At 43.9% G+C, this 22,541-nt stretch overlaps 1 protein-coding gene across 6 annotated transcripts in view; it reads left to right on the forward strand.

Annotated features, from left to right (window-relative positions):
- Positions 1-3,280: 3,280 nt before the first annotated feature.
- Positions 3,281-22,541, forward strand: part of CHST10 (carbohydrate sulfotransferase 10) — a 32,062-nt gene continuing 12,801 nt past the window's right edge. For 2 of the 6 annotated variants that reach the window (XM_028516708.2, XM_028516706.2), the window contains exons 1-4: positions 3,281-3,550; positions 13,885-13,973; positions 14,510-14,640; positions 21,835-21,926. Coding sequence is in view for 4 of the 6 variants with exons in the window: in XM_028516706.2 (XP_028372507.1) it covers positions 14,541-14,640; positions 21,835-21,926 (192 nt within the window). In the remaining 2 variants the exon portion in view is untranslated. Of the gene's footprint in view, positions 3,551-13,884; positions 13,974-14,509; positions 14,645-21,834; positions 21,927-22,541 lie in introns of those variants that run through there. The other 4 variants (XM_036028286.1, XM_028516709.2, XM_036028287.1 and 1 more) reach the window with 4 other exon arrangements.

Here is a 22,541-nt window from a genome sequence, read left to right on the forward strand (position 1 = left end):
GTTTTCCAACACTAACAACAATTTTCTGATTCACCAGACACCAACTGAATGAATATCCTTCAATTAAATTCTATACTGACACCACCTAGAGACAGCATCAGACTCCACAGCTTCTAGGGCTCATGCCAACTTCAGATGCCAGTCACAAATACTGGATCCTCACACTTCTGTCTGACTTGGCTATAAATCAGGTGTTTTCACAACCTTCCTTCCCTCAGTTTTTATTTTGCTATACGGGTTCATATAATTCAGGAAAACAGTTTACTTACTATTTTATTGTAAAGAAAGGAACTCAGGGACAGGCAAATGGAAGAGATGCGTAGGGCAAGGTGTGGGGGGTGTGTGTGAAGAGCTTCCGAGCCCTCTCCACATGGCCACTCTCCCAGCACCTCAATATGTTTACCAACCTGGAAGCTCTCCAAACCCTGCCATTTAAGCGTTTTTATAGAGGTTTCATCACATAGGCGTGATCAGTTATTAACTCAGTCTCCAACCTCTCTCCCCTCCCAGAGGTTGAGGGAGGTGGGGCTGAAAGTTCCAGGCTTCTAATTAAGGTTTGGTCTTTGTGGTGACCAGTCCCATCTGAAACTATATCGGGGCCCACCTACAGCTCCCTCATCAGAACAAAAGATGCTCCCAGGAAATTTCAAGGGAGTAGGAGTTTTTGTCAGGAACCAGGAACAAAGACCAAATATTAGAACAAAAGATGATCCTGTCAACCCTATCATTTGGGACATTACAAAAGTTTTAGAAGCTCTCTATCACGCCCTGGAAAAAAGGCCAGATACATATTTTTTTATTTTGCCACAGTCTATTTATATACACTATATATATATATATATATATATATATATATAGTTAGTTAGTTAGTTAGTTAGTTAGCACAACCACTGTTTTCATCAGAAAAACTTTAAATACTGGGACGCTGTCAAACTCATAGTGGCAGATGAAAGTTTTTCAAAAGTTTGAATTTTCACTTGAAAGCCTGAATCTTACCAGTGATGACAAACACTATCAGTTGTTTTCCTAGAAATGACAGGCCACTGCATTCATTTTGTAGAAAATGTCTGCCAAATACCTAAGTTTGATGTAGAATCAGTTTGTCAGTTCTTTTAAGTAAAAATGGTATCCCATTAAAAACAAGTAAGCTGTTTTGCATTGAGAAACTGTCGAAACTAAGAGCTCTGCCTGAAGACAACCCCATATGTGGGCATGCAGCAGGAGTGCTATGTACCTTCCCCCTTCCATTCCAAGCGGACATTCTTCAGTGATGCTTTGTGTTTGTGGGTTTGTTTTTAAGTGCATGGTGGTGATGAATGCAATGACTACCAAGTCAATTTTGTTCCGTTGCTTGGATTCACTCTGTGTCCTCAGTTTCACCCTTCATTACTTTTGTACCAACAGAACAAATGCCTGAATGGTGAAGACAACTAATATCCTAGTATTATTATGAAAAGTTTTGACATTGCAACTTCTCTAAAAAGATCCGGGAGACCTCCAGGGGCCCACAGATCGCACTCTGAGAACCATTGCTTTTGAAACTATCCTCCTACCATAAAGACTAACTACTAAAACTTTCCTTAAGTTCACTTACAGAAACAAAAGGGAAACTGGAATAATTTGGAAAAACCCTGTGAAAAATACTCAGTTACACTAGTCACCAAGGTGTAAGTGCCTAGAAAGAACTACATCTTTTAATCCAGGGTCTGGCACAAATAACGCCTTTTTTATTACTTAAAAATCTTTTACTACAAAATCATAAGCATATAATTCTGTAATATAACAATATCACACTCAAGCACACCATAGGACATTTTAGGTGAAATGTGCAAATTGCTGTCCATCTCACGTAAGACATTCACATACACTACCAACCAACCACACTTAATGGCATTACTTCTACCAGACCCTGTATTTGAACAGCATCCTGGGAATGCAATACATGATAATAATAATGAAAGTAGCTTATCTTTGTTGTAAAATTTACTATGGGGGAGAACTCTGCTTTGTACTTTAAGTGCAGTATCTCTATATTCTTTAGCAAACTCTGAGGTAAATACTATATAATATCCCCATTTTTTAGATGAGGAAACTGGGACACAGCAAAATAAAAGAACTTGACAGGGTCACAAGATAGATGTGGTGGAACAAGACTTTGAGCCCATGAGGTCTGAATCCCAGAGCTTGGACCCTTAAATCCTGCATAATATTCCATGTCACGACAAGGTCCAAATTTACTTACTGTGCTTCTACCATGTATGTGTGTCCACTCAAATCCTCAAGAAGTAAATGTCTCGTGTTGACCATGGTACTCAAAGAAGGGCTAACTATTGGAATGATATCTAGGCCAAGCAAAACGTCTTGCAATTTTAAGCTATGCTAGCTTTAATTTCACATTAAAAGTGAAATCATGAAAGGCCAAGTCCCATCGATATATTTACCTCACTGAGGAAAAAACCAAGAGGGTAGGCAAAAAAAAAAAAAAGGAGGGGGCTATTTTGTTGAAAGCTTGACAAAAATATGTGTGTATGTATTTATAGTACAATATTTGCTAAATAGATATGTAGTTAGGTAGTTAACAAACATATAAATTATATCCAAACGAAATGAGTTTACCTTTTCTAGGGCAATAAACTTCCAACACTTTTGGAAGTGACTTCTGTACCCGGCTCTAAAATCCTGCTGTCTTATTGACCTCTGCAGGTTACTACCATATTATTGTACATCAACTGTAATTGAAAGCTTTTTTAAGGTTATAACTCCATAGGGCTGTGCCCTGTTCTGGCCTCAGTTATTTATTAATCAACTCTACCTTGCCAACAAAGTTACATCCCCTAGATGGCCAGTTGAGAGGGGCTCAGCAAAGAACAGAAGGCCCTACTTTTACTAGGTAGCCAGGCACCCCATTTTTCCCAGTTTTTTTTGTTTTGTTTTGGGTTTTTTTGTCCTTCTCTAACACCAAACCTGTGTTCTGGATGGAGACCTGGTGGGACATGGTTTGGTCACACATCTCGGTAATGTACTGGGATATAATTTGTTTTCACGGGGAGGAGGGAGGCGCAAGGCCTGGACCGAGATCCGGCGCCCACGACACACCTTAGGGGCCCAGGCCCCGTGGTGCCTCTACAGTGCTACCTCTGGCCTCTTCGCCCCTGCCCGCGCCTCGGGCGCACGCAGGGTGGGACGGAGGCGGGGACGCGCACGGTGGAGCAGGCAGCGCGCGCACGGCGGAACTGGCGGCGGCCTGTGCTCGGCGGAGCGGGCAGCGGGTGGCGGGGACGCGCACAGCCTGCAGGCGGCGAGTACGAGCGCACGGGGCCGCGGGCCGCGGCGGGTGGTGGCCTCGCCCACTGAGGTGGCTTGGCGCGGCTGGCGTCCTCTTTCCGGCGCCTTAGCCTCCTCTTTTCCAGGTTCGGTGGGCGGTGCGGGGCCTCAGCTGGGCGGGGCTCCCGCGTTTCTGGACGCTGGGCCCTCACCCTTCGTCCTCAAGCCTGCGAGGCCCAGTTGAGCTTCGCCTCAGGGCCGCTGAAGGGGTCCGGCTACGCTCAGGGTGAGCTTGGGGCGGGACGGGGGTGGGTAGGTTCCACAGATGCCCACACCCCGACTCCCATCCCACCCGGTGGACGGAAGGAGCGGGGTGGGGGTACCGGTTTTTCTTTGCGAGCCGCATCTCAGTGTGTTTGATGACTTGAGGACCTCCCTAGTTGGCGGGATTGATGGGAAGAACCTTCCTCATGTTAGTTATGCAATGAGGCGGCGTCCTCGCCGGGGATGCTGGGCTCACTGGAATTATGGACACTCGGTGTCTGTAACTTATTTCTTTCATCCTTGGCCGAGATTTTGCATTTGTAATTGGGGGCGGAAACAGGAAGAAAATGTTCCACTTGGGTGCAAGAAACATGCAGACGAGAGGGACCATGTGCAACCTTCCCTAAGTGTGCAATTTTGGTGGGTGAGCGGGAAGGGATGGTTGCAGATGCACGTCTCCTGCTAGACAAGCTCCAAGAGCTCGCAGCTCTGATTTTGACAATGCAGAGGCCTGTCAGAAGTTGAGGTTGAAGCATACATTTCTGCACTTCTGGCTGGGAAGATGAACCAGGTTTTCCAAAGCTGTTGTTTCTGTTTTCCAAGTCTGCTAGAAGGGGCTGGCTGTGAATAGAAAGCAGCCCGTCCAGGTTTTGGTTAGCTGAGCGGGAGCCCCGTCATAAAGGGGTTTTTGTCTGAAACACCCTAAGTCTGGGGCTTTGAGCCATGAAGAGTTGGGTAGTGGTCAGTTTTAACTGCCAGGGTGAGAAATGTCTCAGACATTTTTAAAATTAGGCAGCTGAGTTTAGCTCCTGCTTGCTGGTCTCCAGCACCTACCTACCCTTGATCTTTTTCAGTGACTGGGTTTAAAGAGAAAAATGGTCTTTTCCCTTTTCACCCTTAAAATGAATCCATCTTGGGTTAAGATAGAAAGAAAAATCTTTCCACCTTTGCTCTTGAACCTAAAGGAAAGAATCTCCAAGAAATAGCCTAGAGAAAAATTCTTCCCTTCCCTGGAGTGAAAGCTGAAGTGCTTACAAAACTGAACAAAGAAAGGAAAGAATTAGTAATATCCTAGGCCATTTGTAGTTATAGGCAGATCATTTTTCAAATGCTTGAGGTTATACAATAAAAAGGTAGGAGAGAGCTAGAAATGGAAAAGGGGGGAGAGGTGAATGCAGGGCCTTAGAGATTGCAAAAGCCGGGTGTCTTCTCCTGATACAGGTCTGAAAGAATCTGGGTACATAAAGCTTAATCTTTCAATCTTCATGACATGGAATCACTCTTAATTTTCACGTTGAATTCTTAAGAGCAGACGGAAGCACAGCTAGACTGCTACATGCATCTCAGGCAGCTTGGGCAGTATTGTGTGTTAAGTTAGTTGTATGTTTATTTTGCCAGAAAATTTGGTTCAATCTACAGTCTCTCTAGTTCTATGAGTTTGACTTATTTCCAGTTACTCATTCATGATAGGACCTTTGGCTAGAATTTGCCAGGGTGTAAAAGCTTGAAGAAATACAAAACCCAGAGAACACCTTGCATTGGAAAGTTTGATCATCTTACACAAGAATTCTTTATCTGATAGCAAATATATAAAATAGGTATAATAGGGTTTTATTATTTTTACTACAAAACATATTTAATTTCTCATACTACCTTGCAGAACAGTCTTTTAAACAGCTAGCTCTTTTGATACATTTAAAATACTTGAAATCCAAATATTACCCACTTCTGTAAGAGACCTGTTATGAAAAATATGCTTGAATAATTAAAGTGATTAACTCTTCCCAAGTATAAACCAAGTTGTGTTAAGTAAGTTAATCTTGTCCCTTTTAATGGTGCTTATTGTTTTTTTTTTTAATTTATCCTGTAAGTGGCTAGAGGAAACAAGAACCTCAGGCAAAGTAAATACTACATGGAAATGTTGCCCCCAGGCCTCAGAAGGTAAATGAAGGAGAATGTGAGCTCACTAGTTACTTGAGATTCATGTCATTTAGTATTTTTACTGCCTTCTTTCTTGCTCATAAGAAGATTTTAGGAAAATTAAAATTGTTCAATAGGAATATATACACATAGCCTTAGAAGAAATGTTTTCTTAAATATAATAATAGGAGCAAGCCTGAGCTGGAGATTAGTTGAGTTTAGTAACTACTAAGAGAAGTGCCTGACGTGCAGTGAGCCCTATACAGGTATTTACTTATTTGCTCATTATTATTATTCATGACAATCTCTCTTAACCTCACATCCATCATGTGTTAGGACATATGTAACTATAGATGACCAGTCATCTAAGATGGTAAATTGTAATGATGATGGACAAGCAAACAAAAAAATTGCTGAACTTAGATTGAGAGAAACCCTAACTATGAATCTAAACATCACAGTGACCATAATAGAACTTTATGAATTCATATGCAATATTTTATTTTATTAAATTGTGATTTAGTAATTGTCTTGATTAGATAAATATATTTTAGTTCAAACTCAAAAAGCATGAAAAGGTCAATTTGTTTGTAGAATGTACCTCATTACTTCAGCCCTTGCCTCTCAAGTTTCCCTTATCCCCGCAAGTCCTCCCAGGGTTTACCAGTTCCTTGTATATTACTGGATTATTTTCATAAAATTTCCTCTAGTGTCTGGATATGTTTTGGAAGCATATTTTAGAAACTGAACACTGGACACGATCTTTTCCCTGGGGTTTGTGTGTGATGGGGGTGGGACCTAAGACCTTCCATCTCAATAAAGGGCCACTGACACAATTCGTTACTGGAGCCCCAGCCTTCTTCCCCTCTTGCTCAGTCCACAAGGGGCATGGGCCTCCTTGCAGCTCTTGGGATTCTGGGATCCTGAACAAGCTTCTCACACAGGTGGTGGTGTTATTTGTTTCCTCACTCTGTTCTGCCTCTTCTTGGCATCATGCCCTCCTTAGAGGCCCTCCTTTTGTCCCTTGCTCATCTTTGTTACTATCAGTGGCATTGAGTGTCCTGTACATTGGGTATATAGGATTACACCTGTGTGACCCTATACATTAATGGCTCTGTTTGTTTATGGCCTATCTTCCTCTGCCAGCACCAAGCATCATAAGAGCAGGGAGTATATATTGCCTTACAAGTCCCCAGGGCCTAGAAAAACTCCTGGCCGGGAGTAGGCACTTGGTAGATATTGCTGAATGAATGACATTTGGAAAAAAGCTGTTTTAAACAGTTAAATGGGCTTAGTTACCACAGGACTTTTCAGAACCCTTAATAAGCAAATATGTACAGCAGAAGTGGAGCATGGCAGGTGGGAGTCACGCTCTGCAGCACAAATTCAGAAAGGCTTTGTGCTTTTGGGTGACAACTCAAACACGGGGGTGGGGATTGAGGGGGGAAGGAAGCCGCTGGCAGGATTGTGATTGGCAGCTGAGCAAAATGAATTTACAAGCATCATTTTGAAAATGTAGGGGACAGAGGATTTGTACCAAAAAAAAGATAATAATACAGGCATACTTCATTTTATTGTTTTCCTTTATTGCACTTTACAGATGTGTTTTTTATCATTTGAAGGCAAGACCTTCCACCAGCAAAAAGATTATGACTCACTTTATTTCAGTAGTCACTTTATTGAGGCGGTCTGGAACTGCCCCAGGCTACCTCTGAGGTGTGCCTGTAGTACCAAGCCCATTGTTATTAATTACCAATATGTAAAATATGTATTTTCTTTTAGTTTAGAGAAAGGCAGAGAAACCGAATAGGATTTCTTATAGGTTCATTCATGTCCTTGCTTCCCTGCCCCTACTTTCCCCATTAAGCCTTAAGTTCCTTAACCACCAGTTCTGCCTTATGGGTTTTAAACAACCCAGGTCTGACTTGAGTTTAGATCCTGCCATCTTGACATATGAAAAACCCCTTTAATGAGAAAGCTCTGAAGATGGATATGCTGGGTTCAGGGCAACACACCATGACCACAGGGACCTGGGGCACACTCAGGTTTGCCATCATTAGTGGCAAGAGGTGTTTTGGGAGCTGTCTTGGCTCCTTGAACAAAGGAGAGTTAATTACAGAAAATGTCAGACTTTTTAAAGGCCATTTGTCACCGGGCTGCAAGGCCTTTGGCAGAGCCTCTGAGAAGGACTGTTGATGTCAGGCCCAGTCTCTGAAGGCAGAAATAGTGAGCCTCGCGGGTGTCTTCCTTGGGCAGGAGGCAGACTCCGTGGAGAACAGGTGTACTCAAGCAAACAGTGCAGATGGTGGGGTGGGCTTGGAGGAGTGGGGGCAAAGGAAGCTGGGATGCTTTTTATTTAAAAAACTAGGTCAAGTTATCAGGATTATTTCAAGGTCAAACCCTAAATCTACAGAGTCAGTTACCTATAGATGGAAGGGCTGGAAAAGAGGATAAATGGGAGCAGTGATGGAGGTCTTTGACTCTAACTAAACTTTTTGAAGCTTTTTTTCAGAGATCTGATATAATTCAGATCATCAATAGACTCTAGTTGGCAGAAACTCCTTTGCTCCCAGTTTTCCTTTTAATAATGGAAAGAAATGACAGGAAAATGGTTGTTGTGTTAGAATGCCTGGAATCTGCATTGTAACAAGATTCCCCAGGGGATTCCTTTGGTCATTATAATTTGAGAGGGGCTGAGGGCCTGGAACAGCAGCTCTCAGTTCTGGCTGCTCATTAGAATCCTGCGCAGAGCCTTTAAAACCCGCCTAGAATGTATTTCCAAGGATTCTTCTTTTCTGGGCTCCAGTGAGTGATCCTGGGGTCCCAGGCATCGCTATATTTTTTTAAGGACTCTGAGGTGATTCTAATGTCAGTCAGGGTGGGGAACCACTTGCCCTAAGCATAAAGTCAGACACCATTAGGTAGATACTTGTATTTTGTCATGTATAATGTGCCCCCACGTTTCTGGCCCAAACTTTCAGGAAAAAAATCTTTTGTTTTAATTTTTTAATTCCATTTTTATTTATATATAAAACTGATTATCATATTCCAGGATATTATTTTGCATACAGATATCATTATTTCTTTCTAGAGTTATACTTTTAATGCATAAGCATAAATAAAAGAAATAAAAACATTTATATAGATATGGAATTAGTACTACCCATGCATAATGTGCATCCTTATTTTTCTCTCAAAAATTTGGGCAAAAAGGTGCTCATTATACATGGCAAAATATAGTATCTGGATTCAGAATGCATGTAATCATAAAACAAAAACACATGGCTAACTGGACATAGCACTCTTTAGAATTCATAAAAATGAACCCATCATATATTGTGGATCTTACTGGTTCATTTGCTGGTTTTAGGGACCCAGACGATGATGTGTGATGTGGAGCACTTAGCCGGGCTTGCTTGTGCCTGGTTAGAATATTCCTGCTCCATTGACGGAAACAGCCTCGAGACTAGGGAGTGGCCAAGTGGACACTTGCACTTTACATCTTTGTGCTGCCAGAAAGATGGCTTTAAAATTTAAGTAGGATCACCGCCTGCCACCCCTCTTCTCATATACAACTCCCTCCATTGGCTTTCCACGGCTCTCAAGGTAGAAACCAAATTCTGTAACAGCTTTCTAAGGCCCAAGGTTCTTTGACCACATCTGGTTAGGCTCATGTCTAACCAAGCTCTAGAAACTCCTGCCACACGGCCTTCCTTCAGTTACTTAAGGGGTCCCCAGCTTGCTCCCTCCTATTTCTGGGCCTATGCTCCATGCTGTTCCCCCGTCCTGGAACCCTGCATGTTCACCTCCGTAAGTAATTGTGCTGTCCCTGACCTCTCCACCCAGCTCAGGTCCTCTTGTGTTGTCCTCTCATACCACCACATCCCTCTGCTTCCTACCACTTCTTGGATGGATTCTTTGATGCATGTGGGTGTCATCATCAGACTGCAGGCTCCGTAAGGACGTGAACAGTGTGTGTGTTTTGGTTTGGAATTCAGTGCTGTGTTCCTGCCCTGTTCTGTTGGATGGATGGATACACCATATCTGAGAATCTTATTAAATATAATTGTCTTTAGGTTATGTCCTTAAAAGTATATGCAGGTGTACATCTACTCCTGTTTGTCATCATATGTTGCATACTGTAGGGATATGGAACCTGATAGGAGGGCATAGTTTGAGATGGATCAGGCATTCTTCTTACTGGTTCTTGTTGCCGCACATAGCATGCCACTTGGAAAACAAGTCCCAGTTTATCTAAATTTTTTATTATTTTTTAATAGTTCATTTTTTATTGTATTACCTAAATTTTTAACCAGCTTACTCGGACAGCTTTTTCACTGGAGTCTGTATATAACTTGTGAATTTTCTTGCTATCCCTTGAGAAGGAAAAAAAATTTAAATTGTGCATCTCCCCATGCTGGGCTTCCACTGGCATGTTTCTTATACATAATGAAAGCGTCCTTACATAGTGCAGTATCCCTTTGCAGGCCCCAGGCTAACTCTCCTTCCCACCCTCCCCAGACTGCCCTGCCTCCATCTGGGCCACAGAGACCACCTTCCTAAGCTCCTGCTGCCGCTTCTGTCAGAGGAGCTGTGTCTGATGTGGTAAAAGTGTCTTCCAGACAGAGGGTAGCTCTGGAGAGAGAAGGGATTAGGGCCAGGAACAGGCATGGAGGGATGCCAACCTTACTTGTATACTTTATTTCCTTTTAAAAAAGCTCAAGTACAGCAAAACTATAAGAGCATCATATGATCCTCTGCACTTTATATTTAAAATATTAAATCATTTTAAAGACTAAGTGGAGGAAATAGATGTATTTATGAAATATTCAGATACATATTGACTTTGTCACTTTATACGAGTTTTTCCCAGCTAGGAAAGTATTTACCATCCCTTCCCATACCTTATAAAGTGGTAAGAGCACTGCATTTAGTGGCAGTAAGGCAGAAAAAAATTAAACCTCAGAAATAAAAACAGCAGGATCCATGTATATAGGTAGTATTTTCTATATTTTATTGGTTTTGATTATAAAGTGGATACATGCTTATTGTAAAAAATATTTTTATTTTATTTAATATAAAAAATTGTACAAAGCAAAAAATGACTCCACTCATTCTCTCAAAATTTTATTCTGTGCATTACATGTATGTATGTGTTTGCATGTGTATGTAGTCACATACATTCACACATATGTAATTTGTTAACAAATAGGATCATGCATTCAGTTCTGCAACTTTTCCATTTTTGTTTACTGTTCTGTCTTGACAATTTGTATCTATGTCATTGGCATGCCTTTTGATGTAGAGTTTTATTTAAAATTAAAAAAATATTTTGGACTTCAGCAGGATTTATTACTCTCCCCATTCAGTATGTTTTAAGTTGTATGTCTATTCAAATGCATGTAAGTGCCATGACTTATAAAATATAATTTTATTTTCAAGTAATACCGAAGCCCTAGTAGCTTTGTTTTCTAGTCTCAAGTTAATGGATATTACTATATAACTGCTTTCATGTGGAGACTGGAAGAGTATTTTGAGGTTGTAAAGGGGGCCTTATATTTAAAGGCTTTAGTTTGGAAACTCTCGGGGTAGAAATTTGGGCAAGGTGTCTGCTAAAATGCCTTTCAACTCTCCTAAGTTTTCCTAATAAGTTTCTTGGTTGATGTCATTCAGCGAATAATGATGGTTAGCTTTCCCATGTGCCAGCATTGTTCTGGTTCTGGCTTATATTCCATTAGGGGAAGCAGCTGATGAACCTGGGAAAGCTTTCAAGCTGTGATAGGTGTAGTGAAGGAAGTAAAACGAGGTGAAGTGATGGAGAGGCTTTGGGGAGGTCCAATATGGCCATGATGGGGAGAGCTGAGTCTTCCTCTGCTGTGCAGCAGTGACGTGGACAGCGTGCCCACTCTCTGTCTGCATAAGCCTATGTCCTGTGGCCTGCCAGGGGACTCCAGCAGGACTCAGCCTGGTCTGGATGGCTGAAGACGCTGGTCAGGGCCCATGACTGTATTATACTTCTCAAGAGAAGGTTTTCGACAGGGGCTAGAGTTCATACAGGTGAAACTTTCCAAATCTGCAGCCCCCAGCTGAGTCCCCACGTGTCCTGAGCCCTCCCTTCCCAGTCCAGGTGGGCCTTGAGGGGAGGAGAGGAAGGTGGGGCCTTGCAGCCTCCTTCTCCCAACCCTGACGCCATGGCAGGCTTGGAAGGGCACAGGGTGCTCTAGATATCTTAAGAGAAGTCATTTTAGAAATTGAACAAAGGCCCATCTGAAAGAAAACACTGGATGATACAAGTTGTTGAGGAGGTACTTTGGCACACTCTGTCTCACAGGGGCTCATGGCCCACTGGTATGCAGGTGGCTATTTTATCCTCCCTCATAGATGGGAAATCGGGCCTATAGAACTATTCTGTTACTGACCCCTGTCCACCAGCTTGGGGAGGAAGAGAGCAGACCAAATCCTGCCCCCGCCCCAGGCCTGGGTGGAAAGAGCAAGGTGCTCCTGACTTTAAATGAAAATTCAAGGCTTGGGAAAGAGAGCAAGGCTTCAGGGTAGTGCCAGTCTCACTTTCTGGCTAGCCCCAGTGTGGAAATCCTACCCCTCAGGCACCTGGCTTCCTGGAGAGCAGATGTTGTGGTCTGCATTTTCATGTGAAGTTGTTTATTCATTAGCTCCCTACTTTTATCTAGAGGTGAGCTCAATGGGTGGGCTCAAATTAGATCCCTTCAAGAAATTAGTTCCCATCAGAAAGTTAAACCTTAAAAATCTCCCAAGGGCAGGCCTGACGCAGGCAGGGTGTTCAGGGCCTGAAACCCAGGGGGTAATGCGGGTATGAGCAGAGCAAGAAGCTGAGAGTGGGCAGTGCAGGGGTTCTTCTGCTCCCTGCTCTGCAGTAGAGATGTGTCTGCATGTGTGAGGGGGTTCCCTTTATCTCTGTTCACTGGCCACAGCACTTAGCAAAGTGTGGATTGCAAGCTTCAGGCCACTCAGCACTGGCCTCTCTTCCTCTGCCTCTAAATCTTCCCAAGAGCCAGTGCACAGGAGCAGATGTCTCCCTGTTCAGTTTGCAAACCGCCTGCTGAATACCTGTCTCTTTTCTCTGTACTCACTCTCCAACCCACACTGGCCCCTCTGCCTCTCTTAGAAAAGGCCTACAGCTCAGGTTCCTCAGTGGGGCATTTACACTGGGGCCTACGGGGATAGATCTCACTGAGTGTCACTGTCTGGGAGGGACAAGTCTGTTGGACTCAGGACTGTGGCACCCGGCACCTCTGGACACTGTCTGTACCTCACCTGTCTTTAGAAGGGAAGGGTTAGTAGCCTGAGTTGCCTGGGATGAGTTTGGCCTTTCTTTGTCTTTCTTCAGGGGGCAGACCGCCCTGTAATGTTAATTTCTGACCACCACGATTAAATCAGTAAGTCAGAGGGTGCCGAGGTATCGGCCAGTTCCTATTTGTTAGAGGGTCTGCTCCAGGCCAGGTGGGTACTGGTCCTTTATGTACATTTTCTCATTTAATCCCATGACCCACCTTGAAGGAAAACCTGAGCTCAGAGATGGGAAACCAAGAGGTGGAGAGGCCAAGTCACCTTCTGCGTCACAGAGCCAGTGAGTGGTAGAGTCAGCCAGGTCTCCCTGCCTTGTGCAGTGCTGCCTCAAAGGATGATGACAGGGGAGGAGGGGAGGCTTGCTTGGACAGGCCAGCTGGCTTCAGGCAGGTAGTGAGGGCCTGGCATTCCCCTTGTTGGGTAGTGTTGCCAAATTAGACACAGGATGCCCAATTCAATTTGAAATTCAGAGAGTCAGCAAATTGCTTTTTTTTAGTATAAGTATGTCCCATGTGATATTTGGGACATACTTATACTAAAAAGGTTATTTGTTGTTCCTCTGAAATTCAGACTTAACTGGGTGTCCTATTTCTGTTTGTTTAATCTATTTAACCCAGTCCTCTACCTGGGGACCCCAGGAAACACACTGGACCTAATGTGTGGACAGTTGAGGATGACAGAGAGTGACACAAATCACCCTAGAAAGTCATTGAGCTCCCCGCTGCAGGGTGTCTTCAGGTGGAGGCCGGGTAACCACTTGGTGGAGGGCGTTTGGGTTTTGGTGCCTGGTTACAGTGAAAGTCTAGGAAGTAAACATTTTTGAGACAAGGAGCGTGCATCACCTGGGTCCTCACTGGACTCTGTCCCATCTAGTATTCAGAAGCTCTCCAAAGTCATTTGCCATCGGCACATGTTGAGAGGACCAGTTCTCCTCACTGCCTAGGAGGGATGATGGGTGGCCTTGCTCTGGTAAAAGCCACCCAGCGTGGTCTCATCAAGTGGTTTGGTTTGGCTTGAAGAAGCACTGCATTAAAGGTGAAATGAAAACACATTTTTGTCTCTTGCTGAGAACTGACTGTGACTTCCTGGTTCTTTATATGTCTTCTGCAGCAGAGTGTGACTTGGGTGACCTGCATCTCTCCCAGGTGGTGAAAGCATGAAAAACACCCACCCCCCAGGTTCTGCACAGGCCCTTGCAGGCAAGTGAATGGAGATGGAGAAGTTTTGATGTTCGTTTCTGCTGTGTACAGATTCCCTAGGTGTGGGTACGTCTCGTCAGCAAGTCAGGACTCTAACAGCCTGCTTGTAGTTGTTCAGTGTGGCTTCTGTCTCCGCAGAGGTCTAGCCCTTGGCAGGACTCCTCTAGCCTACCTGCTTCCAGCCCCTGGTGGGCGCTGGGTGAAAAAAAACACATTTTGGTATTAGCCTAGTCCAGAAAGCAGTCAAGAGGGAAACCTGAAAAAGTAAAATTTTATCACACATTCCAAAACAGATAGATATGGCTCCTTTCCACTCAGGTGTTTTAACTTTGACTTAATATCAAATTGAGAAGTTATTATTAATTAAAAATAAAATGTTAAGTTAAACACCAAATCAAAATACCCACTGTATCAATAAAGAGTTTTTTAAAATATGTATATTGATGCTATTAACCAAAATCACCTATTCTTTTTTATTACCTTGGTTTAACTGGTGCATTTGTAAGCAGCAGGAGCATTTTGCTTGTGTTTTTCAGGAAAATCACTGAATGGCTGACTTTTGACAACATGCACCACCAGTGGCTTCTGTTGGCCGCATGCTTTTGGGTGATTTTCATGTTCATGGTGGCCAGTAAATTCATCACCTTGACCTTTAAAGACCCGGATGGTAGGTATGCTACCTTGTGGAATTAATTTTGGCTAACTTAGACCTCACTGTGATACTGTTCCTGGGTACATGCCTGGATGACTTCTGTCACAGAATCCAAGGTCTTTCATTCCGGAAGAGAACATGGAGGTTATGGCCATCGAATCCTTGATATTACAGAGGTGCGAGTAGGAAGGAGGTGGAATAGGAGGGGATGGTCCCCCCAGCACCACCCTGGGGGCAGGCAGAACATGCTTTCTCGCGGGTTCTTTGGTGCCTCCTCCATGGCATCCCACAGGCTCAGGATCTGGAACTTTGTTCTGCTTGGTGTCATCAGGAGCTGCTACTCAGTGTGCCTGAGTGCCAGTTGATGCTACACACTGGTGGCCATGTGTTTGGAAGTCATCTTCAGTACATCAGAAAGAATGTGATTTAAATATGCGCACATTTGGTTGTCTTTGAAGATTTACTCCCCTGGACGTGATGTGGGCAGTCAGTAAGGACACATAAAGAGCACCAAGCCCAGCCTCAGCAGAGCTGCTTCTAGGTCATGCTTCTGTCCTTGGCTTACCTAGTCCTGAGTGTTTTTTCTCCCAAACTGACGTGCTACCTGCTACCTGACGAGCAAGGAGGTGCAGTGATGGTCCTAGTGATTCCTAAGAGACTCCTCTCAGAGGCAGAGTGAGGCAAGGCGCAGGGGAGATGTTGCAGGCTTAGGAGCAGTGTTATGCTGGCCTGATGAGGTCTGCCTAACAAAGAAGATGTCAATGACCATGGGTGTGCTCAGCATTCTTTGCACAACACTTTGCACATCCTCCTGCAGATGATGACCCTTAGGAAAGATTAGAAAAGTATCCACCAGAGCCCTGGCTGGTGTGGCTCAGTAGATTGAGTGCCCACCTGCGAACCAAGGGGTCGCTGGTTCAATTCCTGGTTAGGGCACGTGCCTGGGTTGTGGGCCATGTCCCCAGTAGGGGGCGCACAAGAGGCAATCACACATTGATGTTTCTCTCCCTCTCTTTTTCCCTGCCTTCCCTCTCTAAAATTAAATAAATAAAATCTTACAAAAAAATGTCCACATGAGTAGTTTCCCAATTTTCTCCTGGTGGCTGCATGGCTTGTGCTGTCCTTGTGACCAGAAAAGTCTGCAGACCCTGCTCTGCCTGGAGCTCCTGAGTGTGTCCCTGCAGTACTGAGGGCTGCCCTGTGCCCCTCACCTCCTGCTCCCCATCTCTGGGTCTCCTTGTCTATCCAGGAACAAGGTTGGAAGGCAGATCTGCAGGCAGGAGAGGGTAGCCCTGAAATCAGCCCTAAGGTGTAGTTCTCAGCGCCAGTTTCCAGTCACTAACAGTTATCAGGCCCTTGGTGTGTGGGGCTCCAACGGGCTGTCATCACAAGTAACCCCTCACCTTTCAGGGGCCCTCATGAGAACCTGAGGGTTTTACATTCTCAGAAAGGTAGTGTCACACCTTCCAGCGTGGCCAGGAGCATCACAGGTAATTATGGCTCGCCCTGGGGACTGGCACCTTTGTCAGAACAGCAATGGCTCAGTCTGGGAGTCTTGTTGGAATTCGAGATGATGATCTCAGCCTGACAGTTTGGACACTGCTTCTGCTGCTCCAGCGTGGTTGTGTGTTACTGAGAATGGAGACCTTTTGTTAAGTGTTAGAGCAGTGGTTCTCCTCCTGCTGGCACTTCAGAATACTGGGGGCCTTTGTAAACTTTTGCTGCTTGGGGCCAACCAGAGACCAAGGGAACCTGAATCTAGGAGTGTGGCCCAGTGGAAAGCCCTAAGTGTATAGCAAAGCTGGGGAGTTGAATGGGAATCAGAGCTTCTGAGAAGATGAAGTCTGCGTCGCCAAGAGTCCACACATTTACTTGGGATTCCTTTAAATGTCACCTGGTAACAGAGCAATTAAAGGGCAGGTCATGAGGTTAAATTGTTTATGGTTTATTTTTTAAAGTAGGAGAACAGGTAATATATCTATGAGACTTCCACCAAAAATAAATTAGATGTGTTTCGAATTATAGTATTTTCTGGATTCTCTAAAGAACACCTCATTCCTCAGTGGTCACTGATAAACGAGATGCCATTCTACTCTGATATGTCAAGTTTTATGCTGGCTGTCTTCAGAAAAGTGTAGAAGCTTAGAGTAAAGGGGAGCAAAAAATTAGAGGGAAAGAAGGGAACCCTACAGAAAAGGATGAAACACTTTGGGATTTTATTTTATTTTTTTATTTTTAAAAATTTTTATTGAATTTATTTGATGCTTTGGGACTTTAGACCTGTCAAAAGATCTGTGGTAGTCCTCAGTGCTGCTAACCAAGTGTCTCCAGCCTTTTAAGATGAGTGGTAGTTTCTCATTCCCTTTGACGCTTTCGGGGCCGTGTGACGCTCTGGTCAGTGCACAGGAGCGCAGAGGTGTGGACCACTCCATGGGGAGCTTTAGAGCCAGTGCGCACTTGGCCCCACTCCCCTGTTCCCACTCAGGGAAGAATGGATAGGGCCCCGAGAGGGTGGAGCACCAGTGGGGGTGGTGTGGGCCCCACAGTGTGCACCTAACTCAGAGGGAGAACCTTATGTTGTTGGGTCCACAACAAAGGTCAGCCTTTTTTGACCACAGAGGATCTTACCTAATTGCCCCTAAGTACCTGGCCAGAGTCACAAAGATGGCTGAGTTCTGTATGAAAGCAGTGAGCTCACTGACAAGGAGGGTCTTGCCAGTCAGGATGATTGAGCTCCCTGGAGAAGTTAAACACTTGTTAGCCCCCGAAGGCCATCAGAGAAGACCTTGGGTGGGGATGGTTCAGACATCTGCTTCTGAGCCCTGTGGTTTAGTGGGAACAAGCACTTAGCCTTAGGGGCCCCCTCTGTCTGAGTAGGCACTTAAAACACCTAGTGGATCTTGGAGCTGAACAGGAAACTGAAAGAGCTTTGTAAACTTGTATCTGCAAGAGATTTTCTCATGTGTTAGAATTTATTTCATCGGTGTCCACAGTATTTTAGCTTTTGAACCAAAAGCCTACTGTGAAAGAGCATCACAAGGAAATAGCTGACAACACAGCAGTATCATTCGTGATAAGGTCCACTTCCTGTAAAGCAGACAGCGAATCCTTGGCCCCAGCATTGAGAGGCCGGTTGTAACTCAGGTGTGTGTGGGGCTGCTCCTCTGGCTCTGTGCTCTGGGAAATGGGCCCTATTCTAGACCCGCTCAGTGGATGTGTGTTTTCACCTCACCTGCCTGTTCCTAATGGTTTCCCTGCTGGTTAGACTGATAGGAAGAGATTTGTCCTGAACTTAACTACTGTTTAAAGCAATGCTTACCTTGGTGGTGGTGGTGGTGTTTTGTGTGGGTTTTTTGTTTGTTTTTGTTTTTAACAGTGTTAAGGCCTCTCTTCAGCACTTATTCTTAGTTAACAAATTTCAGTGTCATATTAAACTAGGATCAGGGATAATAGCTAGCTTTATTGTAGGAAAATGAATCCCATTCAGTGATGGGAATTTCATGTCTTGGTACATTGAGACTTGAAATCAAAAATGATATCCTTGTGCATCTGGTACATAAATGCAGGCACTTTTTTCTGCTTGCTTTCATTTGACTTCTTCTAATCTTTTTCCTCCACTTAGCCCCTCAACCTGGTTGTAAGCCGCTTAAGGGCAGAGCCAATGACGTCACTGCCTTTCCAAGCCCTCTGTCCTTGAGCAATGGGAGTGATGGTGCTGTGGGGCTGGGCTCACGGTGGTCAGGGAGATGAGTGTCCGCCATCCCCTCTAGGAAAACAAAGCAGCATGTCACTTGCAACTTTAAAGATATTTTGTAAAACATTATATGTAAATATAATAAGGCCTGTAACAAAAGGGAGCTAATACAATTTGAAGGCCCTGTAACAAAAGGGAGCTAATACAATTTGAAGGCCCCTGGCCATACCTGGAGGATTGGAATCCTTGGTCTTACCGCTGGAGTCTTGTCCCTGAGGGGTGACAGGGGCAGAGAACCATTCTTCAGTTACCGTGGGGATAATGGGTCTGCTGAAAATAAGTGGTTTTTGGCAAAGCAATGGAAAAACCAAACCAAACATAAATTGTGCTATCAGTTTTATTTCGATCTAGTCAAATAGAGGCTAAGGGGAGTTGGGAAGCAAATACCAGGAAGTTTAAAATCATAAAATGTTAAAAATTGGCAGATGACTGGCCAGAATGTGAGCTGTTCCACAGCCATGAAGCCTGTTTCCTGTGCTTCTGAGTGTATGAAATAGGTCGCTTTTCAAAAATTCATTGATAAGTCAGTTGTTTAGAATTCAGGATACATTGTCTTATTTAAAACTTTGTTAAGAAAGCTTAGATTTCTACCTACTGAACTGTTTTGAACTAGCTAAACATTGCAGTGCTAGTCATAGTAGAGAATTGTGGAAGAGGAAGTGACCAGACAGGAGTGGAATGTTACTTTTTAATTAGCACGTTGGTGCCCACAGATGGTAAGGTTGTGCAGCAGGAGCAGGGGCAGATGTTGGTCCCAGAGCCCTCAGAGTGCATTCAGCAGCTTTGCGCTGATGGCACTGATGCTTTTATCTAATTTGGCACCATAAATGTAACGTTCTTTGTCCTTATTGCAGGTGTAAGTCAGCTCCTGTGTACAGCTTTGGTTAGGTTACATTTTAACCCAAACCTAGAAAATGGAGAAAAGATTTTAGTGGATTTTCATAAAGGTGTGTGACAGAGATTTTGATTGGAGTCAGTTAACTCGAAGCTGTGGGAGATGGGATTATTGTTGTCAGGGCAACGGTAAGATGTTCTCAGCCTTCCTCTGCAGGGACGACAGCAGGGCTTTCCGCAGGGGCTTTCTCGTGGCTGTGATGGTTGGGGAGGGGGACATGAGGGCTGCGGGGGTGCTGCAGTGGAATGTGCAGTGTTGGTATTAATGACCTAAGGGGAGTAGGTTTTGATTTTTTTTAAATGAACTGTACCAGTGTCGCAGGTTCGATTCCCAGTCAGGGTACATGCCTGGGTTACAGTCCATGACCCCCAGCAACCACACATTGATGTTCCTTTCTCTATCTTCTTCCCTTCCCTCTCTAAAATAAATAAATAAAATCTTAAAAAAACATGAACCGTACCTTTTTTCATGCTTTGTTATGCTGATTTTAATGCTTTTATTTGCTACATATATTTTTTCTTTCTAGTTATGTATTTAGTCTTTGCAAAGTTTTGAAAGTAAATGCTTGATTATAGAGATCTGAAAATTTTCTTCAAAGTTTGCCCCAAAGGCTTCCCAAAATCAGTTTGCTATAAATTACTGCTTTCCAAATGGACTAGCATTTTGTAAGATTTCTCTAGTCTCACCTCAGTTCCCATGAATTTTTAAATTAATATGTAATCACTAGCACGACTGCTAAGTTGGCTTTTTTTAATTTGTAAATTTTATTTGGGGATGGTTATAGAGTCACATGCTTTCGTAACAAATATGAGAGAGAGTTCTGTGTCCCTCGCGACTGAGTTCCCTCCAGTGGGCATGTCCTGGACATTCCTGTGCAAGCTGCCAAACACCTTCGTCACCACAGGAGTTCCTCCTGTGCCCTTTTATAGCCACACCCAGCTCCTCCTCCCTAGTAACCACAGATCTCTCCTCTCCGTCATTTTGTTTTTTAAGAATATTATAGTGGGAGGGTGTTTAGAGGGCGAGGTGAAAAGGTGAGGGGATTAAGAAGTACAGATTGGTAGCTCCAGAGTAGTCAGGGGGATGTACGGTATAGCACAGAGAACACGGTCAGTACTGTGACTACGTGTAGTGCCGGATGGGCACAGCACTTACCAGGGAACCACTTCATGAGTTACAGAAATTTCTGAACACCGTGCTGCATTCCTGAAGCTAATGTAATACTGGATGTCAACTGTGATAGAATTTTTTTATTTTTTTAAGATAAAACAAGGGAAAACAATTTATATCCAATATGTGACCTCCTAGGATTGGCTTTTATTATTCAGCATAAAAAACCCCTGGGGATTCATCCACCTTTACTGTATCAGTAGTTTGTTGCTTTTCATGCTGTATTCCAAGGTGGATATACCCATTTGTTTAACCATCATCTGTTGAAGGACATCTGGATTGTTTCCAAGTTGAGGCTGTGCAGTTTGGGGCTATTCCAGGTGAAGCTGCTGTAAGCATTCGCGTACAGGGCTTTGAGCGAACATAAATTCTCATTTCTCTGGGATAGATGCCTGGGAGTGCTGGTGCTGGGTCGTAGAGTAGTTGAATGCTTAGTTTGTAAAGAAATGACCAAACTGTTACACTGTTTTACATTCCTACCAGCCATGTGTAATGTGTAAGTGATTCATTTTCTCGGCATCATTGTTAGCATTTTGTGTTTTCACTATTTTGTATTTTAGCCAATTTGATAGGTGTGAAGTGGTATCTCACTGTGGGTTTTTTTTTTTTCAGTTATAGCTGACATACAGTATTATATTAGTTTCAGATGTACAGCCTCGTGATTAGACATTTGTAACTTATGAAGCCATCACCCGATAAATCTAGTACCCTCTGACACTATACAGTTATCACAGTGTTACCGACTGTACTCCCTATATTGTGCTTTACATCCTTGTGTCTATTCTGTAACTACAAGGTATGGCAAAAGTAGGATTACAGTTGTGAATACATGAAACACAGTTTATTCTTATATTATTATTTATTAATTGTTATATTATTTTCCATACAAACAACTGTAACCCTACTCTTGCCCCATACTCTCCATGCCCTGTGGTTTTAATTTGTATTTGCCCAATGGCTCATGATGTGGAACATCCTTTCATGTGTATTTGCTACCTGTGCATCCTTTTCGGTGAAACATCTGTTCATGTCTTACCCACTTCTATTAGGATGCTTTTTTGCTGTTGAGTTTTGAGAGTATTTTATGTATTCTAGGTACTACTCCTTTGTCAGATATGTGGGTTTTATTTTGAGGTTTATTTTATCAATTTTTCCAAAGATTTTCTCCAATGTTTTAAAAAAAGTTTTACAGTGATATGAGTCTATAGATGTTCAGTTGCTTAAGTACCACTTCTTGAAAAGACTTTCCTCTTCTACCGAAGTGCGTTTGCACCTTTCAAAAACTGGTTGGGCATATTTGCGTAGGTCTGCTTCTGGGGCCTCTTTTCTGTCTCACTAACCTGTGTGTCTGCTCCTCCATGAAAGGCATCTCAACCTCTCTGTCTCCTAGCCTACAGCGTCAAGCAGGAGTTCCTGTTGCTGACAGCCATGCCGGATACAGGGAAGCTACAGGGAGAGAAGCAGTTTCCCGAGGAACTGAAGGTGGGCACAGCAAGGCAGAGGGCACTGCCCCATTGGCCTGGTCAGCAGAGGAGCAGGGCTGCCTATTCCTAGTCTTACTTGTGTGTCTCCCTCTCTGCTCCCTCCCTCAGGCACCAGCAGGCCCCCCGACATTGTGTGGGCTCTGGCCTCCCCTCTGCAAGCTCATCAGCCATTTCCACTTATCATCATGTTCTGCTCTGTAGTCCCTACTTTTGTCACTTCTGCACATTTCTGCTTATCTTTTTAGCTTCTCTTTGGGGGAGGTGGGCACACGTCACAGCTATTTATGCTCCACACAGTGCTGTGCACATCATGGGTGCTCTGTAAATGTTGACTCTGCCAGATTTCTGTCCAGCTGACAGGGAGCCTTGCGAGGGGAGTGGAGGATGTCAGGCAAGGTCAGGAGAAAACCAAGGGTGTGGGAAACTGGAATCATGGAACTTTAGAGTTAGAAGGGGTCTTAGAAGAGCAGGTAACCAATGGTGTGGATGAGAGAGCTAAGTTTAGGAAAAAGGCTGATCACCCGAATCACGTGGGAGTTAGTGTCAGAGCCCAAGGCTGCTGACTTATTCCCATTGTTCTCCTTCTTTGACATTCTGATGTCCATCTTTCTCT

This window comes from Phyllostomus discolor, chromosome 6 (genome assembly GCF_004126475.2).
Source record: "Phyllostomus discolor isolate MPI-MPIP mPhyDis1 chromosome 6, mPhyDis1.pri.v3, whole genome shotgun sequence".
NCBI classification, from domain to species: Eukaryota; Metazoa; Chordata; class Mammalia; order Chiroptera; family Phyllostomidae; genus Phyllostomus; species Phyllostomus discolor.